The sequence below is a fragment of the Engystomops pustulosus genome, chromosome 1, assembly GCF_040894005.1.
Source record: "Engystomops pustulosus chromosome 1, aEngPut4.maternal, whole genome shotgun sequence".
Classification (NCBI taxonomy): Eukaryota; Metazoa; Chordata; class Amphibia; order Anura; family Leptodactylidae; genus Engystomops; species Engystomops pustulosus.
The window spans coordinates 24,982,323-25,006,893 of record NC_092411.1 but is presented as its reverse complement, the minus strand read 5'-3'; the positions used below and the strand labels follow the sequence as shown (position 1 = coordinate 25,006,893).

General features: G+C 43.4%; 1 protein-coding gene across 2 annotated transcripts in view; it reads right to left on the bottom strand.

The window, feature by feature from the left end:
- ARL15 (ARF like GTPase 15) overlaps positions 1-23,598 on the bottom strand; it is a 149,409-nt gene extending 125,811 nt beyond the window's left edge. The window contains exons 1-2 of one of the 2 annotated variants that reach the window (XM_072113998.1): positions 23,340-23,598; positions 8,859-8,915 (exon numbers count right to left, since the gene is read on the bottom strand). In XM_072113998.1, the coding sequence (XP_071970099.1) occupies positions 8,859-8,915; positions 23,340-23,540 (258 nt within the window). In that variant the 5' untranslated portion in view covers positions 23,541-23,598. The remainder of the gene's footprint in view (positions 1-8,858; positions 8,916-23,339) is intronic. The other variant, XM_072114007.1, reaches the window with a different exon arrangement.
- Positions 23,599-24,571: the final 973 nt, after the last annotated feature.

Below are 24,571 nucleotides of genomic sequence, written 5' to 3'. Positions count from 1 at the left end.
GTGAACGCACCCTAAATGGTTACCATTCAGTTCTCCCGGTCATTCCGTCGCCAGATTATCATACCGCTAAACATTAAAAATGTTAACACTGATATTAGCTACACCCCCAGGGTTGGCACTAATGGCAGAAGGGAGCTAACATCAGAGCTGGGACATCATCCCTCCATCTCATGGAAGCTACTTATTTACAGAGGTAGGGGGTATCATATAAGAGAAAGAGAAACAAGAGGAGAGCAATTTGGGGGGGGGCTCAAAGAGAAGGATGGGGTTAAGAGAGAAGGAGAGTGTAAAAATATAAGTTAGGTCAAGATAGAAAAATAAGTAGGGAGCAACTATCACCTAAGAGAAAAAATAGAGAACTATTGGGGACAATGGGGGGAGGGGGGAGATGTAGAAAACTGAAGGGGGCTTAAAAAGGACATCTACCACCAGGATGATGGACTGTATGGAAATGAGCCTGAGGGGCTCCACTCTCCATTAACACCTATAGAGCTAGGAGCCCCTTAGGCTCATTTGCATGGTCTGGACAATGTTAAGGTAGGTTGAATGTGTAAATGTAAACATCTAGACTATGGCTGATAAAACCGTTTCACATAAAGTTTTGCATCTTTACACAGAGCCGATGTGAAAATCATCCACACAATGTTCCTACATGGTCCTGCAAATTCTCAAGCTTTATGGAGAGTTGTATCCTGTCCCAGAATTGTACGTTTCACTACTAGTACTGGGCCCATTGAATTTAAGGTTGGGAGGTTCCCATGTCTCATATCCTGCTATTCTGACCAAGTTCCTAAGTATTCTTTGAGTAATGTGGCCAACAAAATATCAACAAGCGCTTACGTCGCAGACTGTGCTCTAACCTGGACTCTATAGAAGACGCAAGGTTTTTTTATGGTGAACCCGATCTTAAAGGAATGAAATGATTGACAGTTCTATAAAAAGATTTGCAACCTCGGCATCAGAGTCTTTAATTTTGAGGGAAACGACCCTAGATTATGGCCATGTTCACATGTTGCGCTTGAATTGAAACGTAATTCAAGCGCATTGGAGGTAGTTACTCCCGAATGCTTCTGTTCGAGAACTAGCAACATGCGTTTTGCCTCGATAACTCCCAAAACACATGTTGCTAGTTATGGACCACAAGTATTTAGGGAGTAGCTCCTCCCCCAATGCACTTGTGTGTGAACATGGCCTTATAGAAAGCCATTCACATTAAGTGATTGAGTGATTAAGTGCCAATGATTTCATGGAGCATGGAGTGCTAGGGGGGTTTGCACTCCATCCATGGTAGGTCTCTGCCAAAATTTTAAGGGGTTTTCCAGTCATAGGTGGTAACTTGTTGACTGGCTAAACTCCATGGAACGCCAAGTTCGTAGTACCCCAAATGAGGTGGTCGCACATACTCTATTCATCTCTATTGCCAAGACAAAAGATATCCAAGTGCTATGCCCATCAGTTACATAGACATGTGTGACCTGCTGCATCATTCTTTTAGGGGGCAACCGAGCCCCATTCTCGATATATACGTGAATGTCCCACCAATCATCAAGTTGGAAACTACCCTGTGGATAAGGGCTAACATGTTGTGACTGGAAATCTATGGGCTTTGGTAGGTTTATATACATTATTTATACTGGTTCCTGTAGTAATTACATCAAGGTTGGGTCACTCGGTAGTCATACATTAGCCCCGCCCACCGTAGAAAACGTTGACGGTTCTTTGCGCAAAGTTATGTCTTGCAAAAGAATGAACAATACATCCATGCCCCCATGTAAAAATACATACGAAAACATAAAAATGGGAGATCTATATAGGGGGTCCTATGTAACATGTGCTCCACCTCTTCTCACACACTCGACTCCATCACACATTTAGCCATACACATACAACTTCTGGGTTATGCTAACAAGAATCTGGTTGGTTGCCATAGGAGGGAGGTGATTCATTATTTTACGCACGTCTGAAATACAAAATCTCATAAGTTCACAGAACAAAAAGAAAAAGCAAGATAAAAGGAAATAAAACAAAATAAGACCAAACCCATAATTCAGAAGGACCTACCAGAGAAAACAAACAGAACCAACACAGTCCTTTAATCTCTCCATAGAATTACTTCAATGTTTGTTTTTGTAAGATTTTGACTAGATTATTTTAAACGTTGTAAAATCAATGAAGACTTTTTATATTACAATAAGCTGGAAGGGACATAAAAAGAGACTGACAACAAGAAAAGGATAAATAGGAAAATAATACATTGTAGTCATGGTAACTGGAAGCCATGACAGCAGTAATGGGGCTCCATACAGGATGGGAGCCTGTACCGAACACGTGATGAAGCCTCCGTGTGTGTAATGATCAATGTGAGAGGAGTCTGAAAGGGGTGTCAGTATTAGGACCACTCTCCTTAATTGGGTGCGTGTGCCGGGTTCCTTTATGACCAGACATCGCGATAAAGCCTCTACAAGCGTCTATGACGCATGCAGAGGCTGATTTACTCTCCAAAAAACCCATCAAGCGTATAAATACGCTTGGTAATTAACTGTTTAAGCGCTGTCTGGCTCTCAGCAGTAGCGATGTGCAGCTGCCGCCTGCTAGTGTGTAAGGGACAGAGCGGGCAGCGGAGCTCAGACACAGACCACTACACTACAGAGATGTCTCTGCTCCTCCCCTGCAGAGAAGAGGAGCTGAGGCCACGCCCCCTCAGCACGGAGCAGTCACTGTCTTCTCCCGCTGCTCTGTGTCCAGTGTCACTAGCATATAGGGAGCAGTACGGGAATCACATTACACTGAGGGGCAGGGCAAGGCACAGGCAGGAGGACAGGACATGTGACCACTACTGGGGTCTCTGCTCCTCCTCCCCTCCTGACACGTCTTTCTAGCTCTAATATATACAGCTGCACATGCGCCCTAGCAGACTTAGCAGAGCATGCGCATTCGGGCCGTGGACCTCCCCCTGTGCGCTAGCGTCGCATTATGAACGGACGCCTAGTGGTACGTGTGACCACGGCCATACTCTTCCTCGGCTAAAAATACACCTCAAAAATGGTGAGAGGAGTATTATTACCCTCCTGGAAAAATGTTAGTGCGACCTCTGTTTATCACCCTCAGATACAAATCTCGCCTTGATTTATCCACTATACATGACGGAAGCCTAACAAATTGAATTAAACTTTAGAACGATTTCTTTAGGGAGCGGAAGATGTACGCAAGACCTCCCGTATTTCGGTTACGCACTCCCAAAACAGAGTATAACAGGAATCCTTGAAAAATGGGCTACCAAAACGAAGTGTGTGGATTACCTGAGCACCAGTCCAACTATAAAAAGGGGCCGTCAGGATGTGATGAGAGGCCTAAGGGCAGTATAATCAGTTTGAGACCGATGCTCTTTGGCACCCGAAAGTACATTTTTGACGTACTGCTATGCTTTAAATGCCGAATATCTCTGGAAAAGCTTTACATATCAGAACAATTTTTACTGTGTTTCATGACAGGTGAGACTTTAACTCCATAGGATAGTTTTATTAATTACATTTTTTATTTATCAATTATCGACTACAAAATGTAAAAAAAAAAAAATCTTTTGTCATTTTTCCAATTAAAGTTTTTTTTTTTTTTTAATAAGAAGTAAATTTTACCAAAATACAGTTTATACGGTTGAAAATAAAAAGTTCAACCAAGGAAGAGAAGGGATTGGATAAGGAAGGGATTTAGGGGAAACAATTCGATATAACCATTAATGTTATTTAGATGTAAGAATGCATCTAGACCCTTCTTGAAGCTTTCTGCTGTCCCTGCTGTGACCAGCGCCTGAGGCAGGCTATTCTACAGATTGACAGTTCTCATATTAAAAAAGCCCTGTCGACCCTTGTCTTTTGATTGAACCTGAAACAACTTTCAACCATATTTGTTGTATAAACCATTCATATATTTATATAGATTAATCATGCCCCCTCTTAGTATTTTTTTTCCAGACAAATTTAGTTGTTTTAATCTTTCCTCATAACTGAGACCCTCCATACCCCTTATCAGTTTTGTAGCTCTTTGTGGTACCCTCTCCAGCTCCAGGGGATCCTTTTTATGGACCAGTGGCCACAACTGGACAGCATATTCCAGGTAAAGGTGACCCAATGTCTTGTACAAAGTACGTACATCAATATTGGATCACCCTTTCCCAGGTTAAACTACTTTTCTGCAGTCTCTTCTACATTATGCCCTTGGCACCTAGAAACACAATTCTGGTGTCATACTAAAAAGGAGAGTCTCCCTTTTAATATGATGTAAGGATTGTTGTACATAAATATCTAATTTTTTTTGTACAAATTTAAGGGTGGATTTCTCTGGTTCTGTGAAGCATCTATATACAATCCATATGATACCAGAATTGTGTTTCTAGGTGCCAGGGTTGAGGAGATATAGATGTTTGAAGTTGGCCACTGTCATGACGTTTATAAACGGGGCATGTGCAAATAGTACGTATATAGTCGTATGGCAGTCGTGAAGGGGGTTAATAACATAAAAAAAAGTCAAAAAATTTTTAAAAATGAACTTAGAAAAACCCAAATACTTCAATTGATTCTAACTCCGCAAATTCTCCCCATCCACGCTGCACACTTTTCTCCAGTATATGGACTCTATCAGAGGATAATAAACTAAAAAGAGGGCGTACGAGACGGGGACTGGCGACTCGCGTTATACTTTAACAGGGTTTATGATTCATATGTACTTTCTTTATGCTGCAGCAGTTTCACAACACAGTATCCCCACAAGGCATATGGCACGGCACGGTGTGTTTTGTACTTTCACAGAACAACAGATTCACATCTACAATTTGTCATCTATTAAATTTTTACATCAAATCTATTTTCATGCATCTCTGTAGCTGCGCACCAGGGCAGGACGCACCTGCACGCGAGAGGGGGAAAAGCACAGGATATTTACCAAAATTATACGGAGAAGAAGAGGGGGTGTGGGTCCTCAACAATATATAGCACTGAACATAACCACTCTACAAAAAGCGGATAAATGGCAGGAAAAATCCCAATGGAAGGCGAAGAATCTCTTAAAGGGAACTTGTCAGTTAGTTTGTGACGACTATGCCGCTAAAGTGACTTTATACGGCTGAGGATTAGGGTCCCAAATATACTGAGCTCACTCTGCCCACTACATTGGAGTTGGTGTGGTCCAACAACAGCTTCTGGCGCATGTGTGGCGTTCCTTGTAATGCACATCGTTTCACTGTGAAGTTTTCCGGGGATGTCCAGTGAAGCACATGTGCATGAAGCTCAGATAGACCCATCTTGCTAGAACCTCACCGACTCTTCTCTCCAATATAGTAATGGGAAGAGTTGCCGTGGTTTTAGCAAGATGGGCCTGCAAGAGCTTCCGGCACATGCGCAGTACGCCTGGTAGCGTTGATGGCAGTACGGATTGCTTTGGTGTACAGTTACTCAGGATCCAGAGCACGCCAAGTGATATGTATGGCCCTCAACATTACCACGCATAGTGCACACGTGCCAGAAGCTCATCTCCGTCTTGCCAGTCCCACATCATCTCTACACCAGGTCTTCTCACCGATGCAGTAATAGCGCTATGGATTGGATGGCGCTATATAAATAAAGTTTATTAATAATTATTATTATTAACAGGCAGAGCTTAGCTCAATATATATGGGAACCTAAACCCACTCCAACTTTATGCCGAGGTTACGCAACAGGTAGAGAGAGGCGAGTTACATATGTTTAGGACTTCTGAGCAGCCAACTGTATAAAAAGTCATGCTGGCAGTTGGTGGTCCCAAAAAACAACACAGGTTTCCTCTAAGAAAAAAAAACTTAGAAAAAAAAAAAAAAAAACCTAAAAATAACCCCGCTCCTCTTTATAGTGATCCCGATGTTGCCCTTTGCTAGTCTTGACACGCCAGGATCACCTAAAAACAAAACTTATATTTAGCAGCACGGGGGGTGGAAGAGATGTCCGGTCCGGGTCGCTAATTATGCACACACTCTCACCTCCCTCTCCCATTTTGGGAGCATGGGAGAGGGAAGTGCGGGGGCGTGCAGAATTAGTGGCCCAGAGGACAGGACATCTTGTCTCTACGCTCCTAATTATAAGTTTGTTTTCTAGGTGATCCTGGAGTTTCAGGTTTAGTGAAGGACAGTGCGGGGATTAAGATATAGAGGAGCGGAGGTGAGTATTTATAGGTTGTGTTTTTTTACTTTTCCGAAGTGGTAGATTTCCATTAGGAATAAAACCTGAGGAAAATCAACAACAACAACAAAAAAAAGCTACAAGAGCAGTGAATAATTCATTCTCGTGTACATGGATAATGTGTGGTGTAAATGACACCAAGACCAGTCTATAGGACCTATAAAAACCAGCAAAACCCGGTAATGGGAAATTATTACTGCTCACCGTAGTGACACAAGGGCAGAATCAAACCAATACAAAAGTAGAGGTGCCCAAACACAGGCTTAAAGCGAGCCTGTCATCAGGAATGTCATTTTTAGCTGGTGACAGGTTCCTATAGCCTCTGCTCTGCTGATTTTAAAAATGCCTTTGTCACAATTCTGAACAGTTTATTTCACATTGTCTGTCTCTTTTTAAAATCAGCAGAGGATAGGCTATGCTTACATCATTACATCACTACTGACAATAGATGATGTCACAGCTTATCTCCTCCCCCTCCCTGTACAATGACCTCTATATAGATAACACTGACCCATCATTACATCACTACTGACTACAGATGATGTCACAGCTTATCTCCTCCCCCTCCCTGTACAATGACCTCTATATAGATAACACTGACCCATCATTACATCACTACTGACAATAGATGATGTCACAGCTTATCTCATCCCCCTCCCTGTACAATGACCAGTATATAGATAACACTGACCCATCATTACATCACTACTGACAATAGATGATGTCACAGCTTATCTCCTCCTCCTCCCTGTACAATGACCTCTATATAGATAACACTGACCCATCATTACATCACTACTGACAATAGATGATGTCACAGCTTATCTCATCCCCCTCCCTGTACAATGACCAGTATATAGATAACACTGACCCATCATTACATCACTACTGACAATAGATGATGTCACAGCTTATCTCCTCCCCCTCCCTGTACAATGACCTCTATATAGATAATACTGACCCATCATTACATCACTACTGACAATAGATGATGTCACAGCTTATCTCCTCCCCCTCCCTGTACAATGACCTCTATATAGATAACACTGACCCATCATTACATCACTACTGACAATAAATGATGTCACAGCTTATCCCCTCCTCCTCCCAGTACAATGACCTCTATATAGATAACACTGACCCATCATTACATCACTACTAACAATAGATTATGTCACAGCTTATCTCCTCCCCCTCCCTGTACAATGACCTCTATATAGATAACACTGTCCCCTTATTACATCACTACTGACAATAGATGATGTCACAGCTTATCTCCTCCTCCCTGTACAATGACCTCTATATACATAACACTGACCCATCATTACATCACTACTGACTACAGATGATGTCACAGCTTATCTCCTCCCCCTCCCTGTACAATGACCTCTATATAGATAACACTGACCCATCATTACATCACTACTGACAATAGATGATGTCACAGCTTATATCCTCCCTCTCCCTGTACAATGACCTCTATATAGATAACACTGACCCATCATTACATCACTACTGACAATAGATGATGTCATGTTTTTTTCAGGTTTCTTAGACTGAAACAATATAGAGGAGTAGAGGTAAGCGACTATAGGGAGATACCATCTCTTTTGGGAGATCCAGGAATGCACATTAGGAAGAAGACATTTGCATGTTTTTTTAATTGTCACAGAGGAAGAAAATAGTCTCTCTACACCCACTTCTAAAATTTGTATGACAATTTTTGAAGCAACTCTACAGTAAAGGTCACCACGCTGGTCAATAACAACGTTTTAAGAAAAAAGACTAACAGCATAACTAAACTCCCGTTCTTTCTGCTATTAGCAGTGGTGTTAATCAACTTTAGATTTCTGAACTCTCACGGATAGCAAATAGCGAGAAGATATAGAAAGTGTAAAATAATCTCTAGGTATGTAAGGAGTTAATATTTTAGCTCCTCTCCTAACTGGTCTGTTGTGTCTAGACTCTCAGAAAAAAATATTCACTGCAGGAGAAGAAAGGAACATTCGTTTTGAGTTGTGTGGGGTGTAGGGATTGGATCACCCTTTAAAGAAAATCTACCATCAAAATCCATCATGATAAACCAGAGACACTTATTCATAGATCCAGGCACCGTGACTGTGGGAATCTTATATTTATTACCCATGGCTTCCTTTTTAAGATCAACTTTTGAAATTATAATAAATATTGGGGCAGTTCCTAGAGCCATGATGTAGCTTCATAAGCTGTTACACTGTCTCCACCTCCAGAGGAAATTTCAACACACAGTGGGAGAGGGAGAGTTGTCCTGCAGAGTTTAAAAGCCTGTGAAGCTACAACAAGAAGGGGCTCTGATAACACCCCCCACAGCCTTTCTGGCTCATTAGCATAATTGTAACAGTTGCTTTTAAAAGGAAGGAGGCCATGGATTACAAATATAAGAAGATGACCACAGTCCCGGTGTCTGTATCTATGGGTAAGGGTCCCTGGTTTATCATGATGGATTTTGATGGCAGATTTCCTTTAATGTGCACATAAAGATGCCAATGAATGAAACACAGCCAATGGAACAACCACAGTCACTGGGTACAGAAGCCGGGCATGCTTGGATGGGTGGTGGAGGCTACGAAAGGGACAAGGTGCACGACCACTGACACAAGCAGCACACCTTACCGTGTACAAGGCAATTCTACAAACTGCACAAGAGATCTGGAGGCATTCTGACACTGTCTAAAATCAAAAGACAAGATAGGGTCATCCCGATCCCAAGGGGTCGTTGTATGGAGAAAACAGAAAGATTCAGTCACATAGAATTGGGAGCATTCATTTCGCAGCATTAAAACATTACTACAGCCTGTAAGAGCAGTTATATCATTTGGACTTTTAGATTTTATTATAAAATGTTTTTGTTTCGATTAAAAAACCCACGGAACGGCCATCAATAATACTTCCTGGACATCCCCATTACGTATTTGGAAGACTTTATCGAGACCAAATTTCCTGTGACAGATTCTCAGTCCCAATGTATAAGAGACCACCTTTCCGAGAGACCTCTTTACAATTCTATGTTGATGGTCATCTCATAGGGGTTTCAAGAACGTTGGTTAGGGACAAATTTTTGGTAAAGTCAAAAGGGGTCAAAATAGTTCCTAGTCAACACAATACAATGGGGGACAGAAAAACTGGCGGTAAATAATTTACCACCAGGCATTGAGGATATTATCCCCTAAAGTCCATACCGTGGGGGCATGGAGGGGGTATAACAGGCAGGGGAGTGGACTAAAGAGGCCATCCCTGCCCCACACCTGCGCACTACCTACACCATTGAACGTTCTCATGGTTTTTACATAAAACTGCGCCAGTTACCAGCTGGCAAAGGTTTGGCTGTTGGCGCAGCCACCCACTGGATACATCAGGAGGCCTAAGTCTTACAATGTATCTGGCAGCTCCAGAGGGTCGGGGCTTGCAACATCCACTACCGCTCCACCATTACGTTGCACAGCACATGCTGTTACAATGAGCTTTGTGCTCTTCCTACAGTACTTGTAATGTGCTCCTAAAGGACACAGAACATTGGATTCCGAAATAAAGGTTACATGTTAAAGAGGAAGAGCTGCAGGTCACCTGTGAATCATAAATTGCAAGCTCCTGCACGTGGCATCAACGCTTCTTCAAAACAGGAGCCTTGTGTACATCATTACTCCAGCTTCTGAGCTTCATACATAAAATATAACCCTCTACTCACAGACATCATTATATTTCCTCAAGATGTAGACTAAAATTAGGAGTCAAAGTAATCCAAATCGTCACAGCCTTAAAATGGAAAAGCCAAGCCTACTTCTGCCATCAATTACATACAGAAGATGTAGGAGGCCAGAAATCGAACTGGAGCGCCAAAGTAATCTAGGAACAGCGAACATAGCGTAACACTGATGTAACCTCGGTCCTGGAAATCAAAAGAGTTACTTAACAAATATCGTAATACCGATCACGAGAATGGGACTCCCAACGATGTGAGAAAGGTCGTCCCGTTCTCACTAATGGGTGGAGCTCAACTTGCTTTTATACAGAATAGCATGGGATTGTTGGAAACGCTATCTCGGGCACTCACTGAATCGGTATTCCGGAGAGCGTATATTCCAATACTCGAGATCTGGAGGCAGTTTTGCCGAATTTAAGATGGTACAAGAAATTATATAAAAGCCAGACAGAAAGATTACGAAAGAAAAGTCCTATATAGAGATGAGCGGACGCAAACTTAAGGTTCGGAGTCCGCCATGAGAAGCTCCGCCTAACCGAGACGTGTTGCTTGATGGGCTGTAGAGCAGCCAATCAGGCAGTGTTACAACCCTAGCAAGTAAGCATGGCTGTGATTGACCAGGTGTGTCCACGAGGTATAGCAAAATAAGACAAGTGATCCAGCGCCATAACACTCTAATTGTTTAAAAAGTTTTGTCTCCGGGCCTTTGAGAAATTCCAATTGTTCGCTAAACCATCCAGCACAAGTGTCCACTGCCAAACGGAGGACGGCGAACCTAAAGTTGGGATTTGCTCATTTCTAGACCTAGGTTTTTTAACTACCTATTAAATTTTTATTGAAACTATTTTGAGAGAAACTGCTCCGACTACTGGAACTTCCACAGTTCACAAAAAGAAGTGCCCCATTCTCCATAATTGAGTGAAGAGGAAGGTCCAGGCAGTCCACTCAATACTATCGGAGCTACGGAAAATATACAGTACAACCTGGGGTATCTGTCACTCCACCCATTCACGGTAGAAGATTGATCAGGACTTGTACGCCAGTTTTCTGACTGACCAGTTCTGAATTATTTCCCCCGTTTCCCCACGTGGGAGCTGCTTGTGCCCTTCCTACAGCCAGAGAACATTCAGGAGCCTCATAATGCATCCGGCGGGAGGGTGGAATGGGGGCAACGCTCCGAGTGCCGCCATATAATAAATTCCCCCCACTGTCTACAAGTAAGATTTGCTCTGCAATTTCGAGTACTCCTTTACTATCGTATAGAGCAGTAAGACATCTTGATAGCTCGGGTTCTAATCTCTTCATCAGTCGGATTCCCAGCAGATGGGCAGATTGTTATTCCAAATACATGGACAAAAATTAATTTGTTGGGAGTTCCACAAAATCTACCTGCTCCGGTGACATAGTCAGAGCACCCTCAGCTAATTAGTTATAATAAAAGAAGTCAGGAACTTCTTATTAGGACACATGTAACATTAGTAAAATTGATGCTAGAACAAACCTAAAAGAACCTATCTTATACTTAACCCGGGGACTGCCTGTACAGTGTATGGGGGGGATAACAATCAAAGTTGGTACAACCCCTGTAATAACTACTTATGTATATGTTCCTAAGGTCTATGGCCAAAACAGTAAAGGGGCACAAGTCTGCCACATACAGGCCCACAGAGGATTACAAAGTAGGGTGTAAACTTACATGAAAGAGTAACCTGGGCATAGACACCAGAGAAATGAATTGTGGTGCCGCTTATCTTGTTTTGTAGGAGTCTTCCGTGCAGGGTGTTATTATGTCTCTCCGTGGAGATCACCGATGGCCATGTGAGAATCCAGGACAGAGGACGGCAGATTAGGTAACACCTGCCTGCACATGGCCGGGCACCGGCAGAGACACATCACCGTATTGTTCAGTCTCAGGAAAAGCTGAATGTCATCTATAAACACATCGCCCCGACAATAAGCCCTTCTTCATAGCCACGTCTCCTGTTTACGCTGAGGATGCTGTACAGGATGGGTCTACCCCCTGCAGAATAATGACAATCTCTGTGCAGATCAAGCTGTGGGTTCACTAGCTAAGAATAATACAATGTTCTAAGCCAAGAAGCTGGGACGGGCCGAGTGACCTGCAAATCTCAACCCAAAATCAAGGTGCTCCCTGAATTGTAAACAAGTCCAGTACATAATATAAGAAGCATTCAGTAACTCTATACCAAAAATGAGCCTATAGACAAGCAGTAATGGAAGATCCGGGTTCTGGCTTCGAATCTGACCAAAGCCAACACGTGAATGGCGTTTGTTTTGATCGCTACGTTTGTTTCCTACGGTCGCGTAAGGGACATGTGACTGTTAACCATCTATCATCAACCATCAACTATTACACTGCAGAATATGTTACCAGCAATTAACTTAGTAATTCAGTGAATTCCAGTGGCTCCTGATTCCTGCATTGCTCCAGTACTTATGGATTTGTCCACCAGACATCATTTTGTTGTCCCTAGGTCTGAGAAGGCAAATCATTGGCCGAAGTGAGACCTGTTACTGAAGAAGAAAAAACCTGGAAGTACCGGGACTGGGAGCCTAAGCATGCTTTCTTCTTTTGCCACCACTGAGGTTTCCAAAATTCCCAGAAAACTCCTTTAAAGGAAATCTACCACCAGGATGAAAGATTGTAAACCAAGCACACTAACCTATTGGTGTGTGCCCCCTCTAGAAGGATCTGCTCTTCTTTAAGCTTCTTATGCCCTTGTTCTTAAGAAAAAAGGCTTTAAAAATTGTGCAAATGAGCCTGAGGGGCTCGGGCCTCCGTAGCTGTTAATGGAGCCTGGAGCCCCTCAGTCCTGTTGACAGAACTTAATGTCTACTTTTATGTCCAGTATCACAATTGTAATATGCCGGGTGTCCATGCTTCCACCCAAAACCTTTCATCACCCGAAGTGCTGAACTCAGCGAGACATTGAATGACATTCAGTTACAAGACCAGAGGCTCGCAGAACATGGATAAATCTGACTTGTCCTTTGATCTATGACCTCAAGGCCAGACATTGTGCGGTCTACAGGGTCTCATCGTTCTTCCATCCACCAGGTAAACAGTCACTGGAAAGCAAACGTTCCTAAACCGCAACACGTGACACAGGGCTGATCGTGTAGTCCTATGACCTTGCCGCGAGTCATAAAATGCAGCAAGTACACAAGACCCAAGTAAGGACAAGGCCTCGGTCAATGGAAGGAAAAAATCCTAGAGATAAAATGGTAAGTGGAAAGTCCTCAAAGAACAATAAAGGCAAGAAAAACAAAAGGAAAATACACAACACAAGGTCTTTGTAGGGGGCTGACCCCCCCCCCTTACCTTGGCCAAGCTGAATGTAGAGAGTTCAGCGCATGCGCAGCCCCTCTCCATTCAAGTGACTATAGTATCTGTTATTTTGGGGGCTCCTATATATCTGAATGGACAGTGGACGCACATGCGCTTTGAACTCTCCTTTCAGAACGGCCATGGAGGAGGACCCCCATTCGGAGTTAGGCCTCCTTTACATGAATATATGCTCGCCCTCTCCATAGGGAGGAACGCAGCACAGCTGTACGTATGGGGAGAGACAGAGCAAGCTTTATCTTGTTCCTGTCCCCATAGAAATGCACATGGCTGTGCGCTACCCATATCCAAACGGAGCTTTAGGTTCTAGAGGTGGAACCTCATCAAGCATGTATTTAAATTACATCTAACACCAGACGTAATCTGGCTGTCTGGAAATCTTGCGCATGCGCAAAAACTAATCCCTTGCACAGCCGCCAAATTACCAGGATAGGGGGGGGGGGGCAGAGGGGTGAGTAATAATGAGCAGGGGACATGCATAATTATGGAGTGGCAGAGCCTGAACCCCTGAGCATTTTCTTGCTGCTATGGGAGACCTGGATTTCGCTGGAACCGGTTCCATTATCCCCTAGAGGTAATGAGCATCCATAATAGGACAGTCTCCTACCAATTATCAGGTGGTGTCCTTTAAGACTTATACAAAACCCCTTTAAGGTAATTGTTACTCATTCAAAGAGAAGGACGTTGTTGTGATTGTCCATCTGCACAGAGGTGAAAACCCAGCTTTTCCAGACTCTGGAAGGATGCATCAGCAGCCGAGGAATCAAAATTCACAGGGATTATAATTTGTTTAATCCCTATAAAATGGGTGGGAGTAACATTTTCCTTCTGTTATGTCAGCAGCGTGTGGAGAGTCTCCGGAAGTGGACGAGACCTTTTTAAAATCAGCATAGCATAGGCTATTGTGAACCTGTCACCAACTAAAAAGGACAATCCTGATGACAGGTTCGCTTTAAATAGGCTGTGCCCCCCACAGAATCTATACTGTACTATAGGGAACGATACTAGACAAGCAATAACCAAGTAACATCTGTCTGGTTTCTGAAAGGATCTGAGCAGCTCTTCCTGTCTCTCTCACAGGAGGAAATCCCAGCATTAACCACATGATCTACAAGCAGCCAATCGGCTGCTCATAAACACAGATCCTTTATTTTAAAATTGGAAAAATTAGGACATCATTGTGCATTAGTGTCCTGAAAGCCTCTTATGTAGTCTATGGCACATATGATCACACAAAGTTCATTTTGATCCTTCATATTGTCATGTGATATTTTCCTCCCCCATCCTTGGTAAGGTGGGTATTACTCCTGTTATTATATTCTTTTGACTAAATGAAAAATCAAAAATTTCCCTTTCTGCCGTTTTGGAGCCCAGCGGGTGTAATGTGGGATGATGAATGTCTTTCCTAAAATAGATTTCTTTTGTAAGAACTCACATTCCAATATGGGGACATGTAAATTCGGGGAATCTTAAAATGTTCTCTCTCTCTCTCCAGGAGCCTTGTATTTATTTATTCTGTAGAATCATCTGATAAAAATCCTGTTTTTCTATCCCAGGGAGTATGTTTTTGTTTTTAAAATTTGGAAAAGCTTGGAGCGGCCACAAGATCGTTACAAAAGAAAGTCGTTAGAGGAATTGTCCACAGCACAGTGTGCGCCAAGCTGAAGAATCTCTACTGGATTTGTGGGGGTTTTTTTGTTCCAAAGAAGCGCCAGTTATGTCATCTGGTCACGTTAGGTATTGCACCACCTATCATTAGACCGATAGTTTAGAAATGCAGGTAGCAGACGTCATCGAGCACAGTAGGTTCCTGGAGCATGGTCTATCATACCCAAAATGAATGGAGCGGTAGGTTGAGCATGCCAAAGTAAGGAAATAGCTGCCATTTTATTAAATTATTCTAATGAGCCTGAATGACTCTGGGGGCATTGCCAGAGCACCTCAGAACTGGTAACCAAAGATTCACTGGCTGTTACAATGAGAACGTCTCTTCCAAGCCCCTGCTGTCTCCATTCGCCTGTGTAATCTAGAATCAGCAGGGGATAGTAAGACCTGCTCTGCTCATTGTAACTGCCTGTGAAGCTACAACGGTGAGGCTTTAGGTTCATTAGGATAATTATAGTGGGAAGGAATTGGATAAGGATAACAAACATAAGAAGATTACCACAGTCCCGGTGCCTGGATCTATGATTAAGTGCCCAGATTTATCATGATGGATTTTGATGGTAGATTTCCTTTAATGAGCGTGCCATAAGATTCACCTATACAATGTACAATAGTTACACCCCCCATGTAAAAGGATAGGAATACACATGGGGGCTTATTTACTAAGGGTCTGCGCACGCACACCTTTGTTAGACTTTCCTACTTTTGCGGGATTTGCGCAGCTTGGAAAGGTATTTAACAGGTGTCTGCGCTGTGATTGTGTCACACGCGATCGGATTTTTGGCGCAGCTGCACTGGCTTCCATGAACCACAAACCGGGTAAATAAATGTGCCCCAATATTTCGGCACAGCCATCCTCTTTCTCTGCCAATGCAATGATACAACGCACATGCAGGGTTCTCATCCTCATGAGGTAAAGTAAGTTAAATATAAATTAAGCAAAAACCTTCTAATATAGATTTGGTGCAGAAAATAATGCACCAAACAGGAATTTTTGCTGCATTTTACAGCAGCAGTAAAGTGGATCTGTAGTAAGAAATCGGAGTCAAATACTGCATTAACAAAAATCAGCACAAAATAAAATGGAAAAAAAATGGTTTTAATAAAAACGGTGACATGATGCACCATTTCACTTAAACTTACTCAGAAGACAAACTTCACAAACAGTCAGGATGCAGAAGTGGACCTCCAATTTTTATCTAGCTTATACAGCGAGGAACCGAAGAGTTCTCCCAATTACTGGTTACTATAGATGCAACCTGCGGAATTCTATAAGAAACGAACAGAAACAAATGCTAAACTATGAGAACCCGAGGGGAAATAAACCACTAGGTGACGGTATCCTGTGGCGATCTGCAGGTCCAGGCAATGACGTTATATAAAGAACACAGGGGATGGTGCAAGAGATAGGAAAGTAACAACCATTGTTCTTAGAAGGAATCATTCAGATGTCTGGAACGCAGACTAATTATTACTCCGTATATATGGCGGCAGATCTTCTCCATCCCAAACTAGTAGAGCCAACAGTCAATACCAAAAAAAGAATAACCACTACATAAGTAACGTGTCCATATACTAAGAACGAAACACAATACCAACAATAGTAATCAGGACCATATTCACCAAAAAATCACAATACATGAAACAATGACATCCAATAATCAATTTTTATTCTCACAAGGTACCAAAAAGGACAACACAATTAAAAACATCACTAAAATACACAACAAGTTGTGGCAACAGACCCACGACTGGAATGACCCTCATTACAAATCCCATCCTGACCAGTGGTCACACGATAACCATAATGGGGCAATATGTAGTCAGTTCATGGATTCTGACATGAATAATAAGAACCTTATGCATTAGGTACTAGAAGGTTTATATTTTGGTGCCTACTCCCATCCCAACTACGTGTCTAGTGACTCGATAACACTTGATGCTCGGGTGAGCTTTGTGACCAGAATATAGGCCAAATAATACAGAGAAGAGAGAAGGAGTTTTGGAACGGCACCGTGTAAAAGTCGGGTGCAGTTCTTCACAAAGGGTCCGACATGACCCACCTGGTACACACGATGATAAAGGATGAAGCAGCACTCCAGAAATAGTGATACGAAGTCTTTATTCCACCATCAATGCGACATTTCGCCTCATCTATAAAGGGATTCTCAAGCAGGATGCTCGGATGAGCTTTGTGACCAGAATATAGGCCAAATAATACAGATCACTGTGGACTTAGGAGCAGCTTGGAGAGACCATGGCCAAAAAAAAGAGAATTTGTATGAATGGTTTATGAAAACTTTTTATATAAAAATGGAAAGTAGCGGGAGATGAGAGAAGAGCTGGATAGGGATTAAAGGGAACCGGTCACCAGAGGGCGCTTTTTCATTGGTGACAGATGCAATGATAACATTTTAGATGGCAACCTACATGCTTGCGCACCAAAGTACAGGGGCTGTGAGGCTGCTCTCCGCGCCTCACAGGTCACCGTGTATGCGCCGTTTTGCTACACTTTGTTACTAGGAAAGTTAGAAGATTACCCCACTCACGTGTCTGGATCTGTAAGTGCCCCTGCTTTACCATGATGGATTTTGATGGCAGATTTCCATTATAGATGTGATTCACTTTTGCTAAATGATTGATATTTTGCAATTAAAATTTTCCAATATACCTTCTGTATCGATTCCTCACAGTTTCCTACATCTCTGCTTGCTGTAATGCTATAGAACAGTTTCATTGTTTACTTCCTGTGAATGAAAACCAGTCCCTGGTCATGTGATGTCACACAGGTGCAAGGCCCGTTACATCCCCGGTCATGTGATGTCACACAGGTGCAAGGCCCGTTACATCCCTGGTCGTGTGATGTCACACAGGTACATGGCTCGTTACATCCCTGGTCGAGTGATGTCACACAGGTGCACGGCTCATTATATTCCTGGTCATGTGATGTCACACAGGTGCAAGGCCCGTTACATCCCCGGTCATGTGATGTCACACAGGTGCAAGGCCCGTTACATCCCTGGTCGTGTGATGTCACACAGGTACATGGCTCGTTACATCCCTGGTCGTGTGATGTCACACAGGTGCACGGCCCGTTACATCCCTGGCCATGTGATGTCACACAGGTGCACGGCCCATTACATCCTTGGTCATGTGATGTCACATAGGTGCACGGCTCGTTACATCCCTGTTCGTGTGATGTCACACAGGTGCACGGCTCGTTACATCCCTGTTCGTGTGATGTCACACAGGTGCATGGCTCATTATATCCCTGGTCATGTGATGTCACACAGGTGCACGGTTCATTATATTCCTGGTCATGTGATGTCACATAGGTGCACGGTTCGTTATATCCCTGGTCATGTGATGTCACACAGGTGCACAGAATAAAGCTTCCTGTAGTAACTATACACAGGGAATAATGGGTGGATGGGGCCTCCACCTCATGAAGGTGCCACAATGTCTAGACATACCCCACTATACCATTAGCCCTCTGAGGTAGGGAATGAAATGTCCTTTTTAAATTCCTTCTTTTATGTGAAATCTAACACACTTCCCTATAACCCCCCGCCCCTCAAATCAGCCAAATATGACTCTTCTGATCCAATTTTCCCACCAGACGAGTCAAGTTTAGTGGTTGTAGGGGGAGTGTCACTTCAGGATCCCCCATCTTTGTCACTATAGCACCTAGAAACAAGCTTTTTGTGCCATATTAAAGATGAGAATCTCATCTTTCATAACCCATCAGCTTACTGTTCTGTAAACAACAAACAATAGGGAGGAACTGGATCCTTATCTGCAGCTTGCATTTCCCACTACGTCTTTAGCCGCCTGAATCTCTGGTTCCCCCATAAGCTGCCGATTAAGATCCAGTGCCTGCTTATTTTTTAACAGTTTCTCCAGTTTCGTAGTTCACAGGACCATAAGCTTGATGGGATCTGAAAGATAAGATTCTTATCTTTAATATGACACAAAAAGCATGTTTCTAGGACTAAACTGACTCATCTCATGTGAAAATGAGGTGAGAAGAGTCATATTTGCCTGATTTTTGGGCAAGATATTTTATAGTTAAACAGATGAGATTTTAGGGAATTTAGAAAGGACATTTCATCCCCTACCGGAGGCAGCTCGGAGTTTAGTGGGGTAAAACCTAGTGATAGATTCACTCAAAAATTATGTGACCTCTGGTGACCTCTCTGGATGTTACTATAGTCCCAGGCTGCAATAATCAGCTGTAAGGCGTCTGTAATGAAGCTTTATTGCTCATCCTTGTTCTCACTACAGCAAAAAATTTAGAAAATCCAATTGTCACTGGGACAAAAAAAAATGTTGCCTGGAGCTACAATTATAAAATATACAGTTCCGACTTGCATACAAATTCAACTTAAGAACAAACCCAAGGAACCCATCTTGTACGTAACCCAGGGACAGTCTGTATATAACAAAACTGTCAGACACTCCACATTGAGAAATTTATATCTCTGACCAGGATTTCTCAGATTGCCTACATTATTTTTCTGAAACATGTATTGTATCTGTCTATTGTAACTCATGTTATATAGAAGCTATCTGATTACCATGACTCTCCGATTACCATTACCCTCCATAATGGATGAGATTAATGGAATTCTCGATCGGAGATGTGAAAATGGCCTAATAGAAAATTAGCGCTTTTTGAGCTGTACAATAAAAATTAATCCATTTACAACAAAACCAGAACTTAGAATATGAGCAAAAAAAAAAAAAAAACTATTATAGGAATTTTACATGAAATTCTGAAGACTTAACCACCGGACACATGGAATACAATGGATTAGCGCTGATAAAGCAGAATAGAGGAGACTCACGGGCTGAGCCTTGACTGGATAGCAAATATTTGATATGATTTGTGTAAGGAAAAGTTATATAATTTTCCAATATACTTTCTGTATCAATTCCTCATGGTTTTCTAGATCTCCGCTTGCTGCCCTGCTATAGAAAGCTTATGTGTTTACTTCCAGTGAATAGGAATGTATACAGAAAGTATATTGGAAAATTAGATAACTGTTCCTTACACAAATAATATAAAAAAAAAAAAAAATTGCTGAAAGTGGACAACCCCTTTAACTTTTATGTGTCACAACCACAGCATCTAAATGGCGGAGGTGCATGGGTGCCACCAATGTGGACCATCATTTCTTAGGAGGCCTGAAGACTTTCAAGCAGAATTTTTTTTACCATTCTCTTTCTCACACATTCATGACTTGACTAATGTCCCACAGGACAAGTACATCACTTAATCGGGTTTTCCCACCAATCAAGTTAAGCCCTATCCACAGGATAGGGCCTAACCTGCTGATCGTTGGGGGTCTCAGTGTTGTGACCCCCACAGCTCACGAGAATGGGGGTTCCGACGGGGTCCCAGGTACCTCCGTCAGACCCCTCGCTCTCCCATAGATGAATGGAGCAGACACCATGCATGACCGTTCTGCTCCATTCTTCTATATGGAGCGGACAGAGATTGTCGAGCACAAAAATGCAAAAGACCGTCTGCTCCGTTCATCTCTGGGAGTGAGAATGGGTCCGACGAAGGTACCCCCTTTCTCGTGATCTGTGGGGGTTCAACATCGAGACCCCCACCGATCAGCAAGTTAGGGCCTAACTTGATTAGTGGGAAAAGCCCTTTAAGTGATGTACTTGTCCTGTGGGACAAAAAAATGTCAGTTTTTTACTTATTTGATATATTAAAGGGTTTTAAGAAATAACATTTTTCTAAAATTACCCACAAAAATACTTGTTGCAGCATCACTGTACGGGCGGCCATCTTACTTGACTTTTTCTCCCTCTCCATAAACTTCCATTTGTCAGATTTTATTTGATACTTCAAGAAGATGGATCACACATGCGCTGATGCTCAGTCCAAGAGCAGTGAGGTGAGATGAAATGACCTCGGCTTCACTGCGCACAGTATGGATGTGCCAAGGGTCCGAAGATAACTCAAATCACCACCTTTCCCCTCTTAAAAACAACGACCAACACTGGTAACTTAAAAAGGTTTTGGACCCTAAAGGGCACGCTGATGGTATAGGGGTACGGAATCTACTGACAGGCTCCCTTTAAAACGAAGGGTTTGGGGTATTAAAACTGTAACTTCCGTCCAATCACCAACTGACCGAAATAACACTCATACATCTACCCAAACGTTATTGCATTTAGACCAGAATATAAGGGACCCCAAATTGTGTTACCAGCAATGGTTCCAGTAGTCAAATACATCATTCTGCATCTCATCACTAAACTCGGGTGAGACGTGTGATAATCCAGGGCACAGCCAGTGATCGTGAGCAGATGAGAACATCAGCCCGTGTATGACAACCCTAAAGATTTATTCTCAACTGAACTCTATGACCCGCGCACTACGATCTTTGACAAACTCGTCTAACCAACTTTTTCATAACCTAAAAGAACCTCACAGGTAGAAGAGAACAAAAAACGTAGAAAAGCTACAGCACAAATTATTAGGATTTTCGTTTTAAGGCAGTGGCCCCGCCTCAAGTATGTAATGAAACCTTCTCGGCCAAAAACTCTGCCCCCTGGGTTATACCGGAACATGGGTTATGGCCTTCACTACTACGGGTCTATTCGCAGACAGATCAAATATACGTCCATCTTAGTACCACAGTTCTCCATGGAGACCGCACGGGCAGCTCCTTAAATTTCTAGCATCTATCTAGTTCACAAAGTGAAATAACCTACGACAATACATTTCATGGTGAGGATTGAACACCCAGATAAGTTACCGAGGAAAGTCTACAAAGGCGCCAAATTTTATCGACTAGGTATAGACGGCCATAACACCAATCACTCCAGCACAGGATGCAGGCATGTAGAAGCTGGGATATCCCAACATAGAGCTGGCTGTTACAGGGGTACACCGGTACCCCTCAATATTACAGAACACTGGATTTTGGGTGCACACCGAGGTCATCAGCTTCAAAAGGTCACAAACAATGTCACACAAATGGGGATCCAAGTAAGAGCAGCTGGCACCATACATACTGGAGGTTCAGTAGGGGAGACCAGGATCAGGCTCAGGATATGACACGGATGGAGACTGGATACTCACTGTAATGGATCAGGGATGTTTGCCAGAAAAAAAAATTAAACTCCAAAGACTTCAGATTCCACGGCACAAAGCCACAATTTACCCTTTATATGTGTCAGATCACAATGTACCCCAAATGTAGTGATATCCATCAGGGCATCCACCGGGGTAATTGTCATGAAACGTATTCCTTGTCCTCATGAATTCAATGGCTCCTGTCCAATCACAAGGCGAAAGGATCCTTGGTGATGGCTTCACATTCATTGGGCATATGAGCCCCACGCCAATCCCTGGACTCCCTGGTCATATTAGGGGCCAGAGAGTAGCAGAGACGTGTTGTAGGCAACAAGCACAACATCCTCAAAAAGGAACCGAAAGAACTGGGGAGGGGGCAATCAGGAACACCCTCCACGTTGTAGATATGGTATAGAATACCTCTAACACTTCTCCCCCATTACATGGTCACAGGATCAAGTCCTCTTCATGTATGGAGCAGCGGATCAACCTACCCATACGCCCACTCACTCCATGCCCGTGCACCGGGGGGCACGCTCACTCCCTACCCAGGTGCCGGGGGGCACGCTCACTCCCTACCCAGGTGCCGGGGGGCACGCTCACTCCCTACCCAGGTGCCGGGGGGCACGCTCACTCCCTACCCAGGTGCCGGGGGGCACGCTCACTCCCTACCCAGGTGCCGGGGGGCACGCTCACTCCCTACCCAGGTGCCGGGGGGCACGCTCACTCCCTACCTAGTGCCGGGGGGCACGCTCACTCCCTACCTAGTGCCGGGGGCACGCTCACTCCCTACCTAGTGCCGGGGGCATGCTCACTCCTTACCCGGGGGCACGCTCACACCTTGTCCAGTACAAGTGAAACACTTGTCAAATCCAATGATCATGGCCCCCATCACAGCGATGTTCCCCCAATAATACATTACATAAAGAAAAACACCATTAACAAAGTAATTGTTTGCTTTCACTGGCAGCAAACAGAGATCTTGCACATAACACAACCCTACAAGCTGGCACATAGAGGAAAGTTAGAGAATAGAGCAGGGTACAGGAGCAGGCTGGGCACACTGCATGGCATCTAATCCATGCCAGTGCCTGCACCCACATCACAGACCCCTGTGGGCTGGCATAGGGGGCGGCTTACCCCCTGCAGGCCGGGGGGCGCCCTGCCACCTGTGAGGGGGGCACAGCCCTCATTAGGGAGGCATTAGCGGTGCCATTGAATGGTACATGAGGCGGAGTGCGGGGCAGCAGCGGGGGCACCTACCATGTAATCCATGGACTCATGCAGCGCTGGCGGGCAGCTCTGGTGCAGGTCTCCGCGCTGTAATGAAGCTGGGAAGTTGCTGCTGGAGCCGGAGCTGTCCCCTCTGTGCTCTTCCTCCTCCTCCCCCTCCCTCCTGTGTACGCCTGGCAGCCAGCACCCAGCATGGAGGAAGGGGGCAGCCCCGGCCACGCCCACCACCATATTACACACACACAGAACCGGCCACGCCCATTATCGCTAACACTACATAACACGCCCTCTTTATGATTGGCCACGCCCACGCCTGCTTTAGGCGACCGTGTGAAGAAAAACAGTCGTCACTCAGTCACATGACCGCTCACGTGGCCCCGCTCTCACTGTATATAGCTTTACGTTAACCCCTTGCTAATCGAGGCTATGTACAGTGTGCGGCTCACGTGATTAGACGGCCCCGCCCACATGATAAAATAATAGACTATTCTGGTTCTAAAAGGGGATTTCTATTGGTTTCCTAATATAATTGACACTGTATAATAGTGTGTGATACTGCATCACTGAGGAGGAAGAGGAGAGGGTGTAGATCATCCAGTTTCCTACCTGGAAAATTAAAGGGATTTTCCATGAATATAGAAAGGGGTAAAACGTCGGTAGCAATTTTATTTACCATAGAAAAGGAGCTTTTGAACAAGTTGTATGGTGGGTTTTCTCTTTTTATCTTTTGGAAATGTGTAAATTTTAGGGCTAAATGAACGTATAACCTGCACAATATGACCATTCTAAATTTCACCTCCATTTTGATTCAATTACTATGAAGATCTCAAGGGGTTAACAATCTTCCTAAAAGCTGTTTCTGATAGTTTGGGGTTTGGTTATATAGGGGGGTTTTGATGCTAAATATGTAAAATTTCATTCAAAACTGTATTTATCCCCAAAATAGTCAATTCTGAGAATCCGGAAAAGCGATATTCAATTTGTAAGCCGCGTGACATCAAAATAAATTATCCAGACATTTCAAAAATTATGAAAATGTAGAGCAGACATATTGGAAATGTTATTCAGCAACTTATTTAGGTGGTAAATCTATCTGCCTGAAAACGTAATGATTTTGAATTTCGAAAATTTTTCAAAAAATTCATCATATTTTCTTTTTTTTTTGTAAATAAACGCAAAACTTATCAGACAACATTAACCACTAAAATGAAGTACAACATGTGGGTAAAAAACAATCTCAGAATCGTTTAGATAAGTAACAG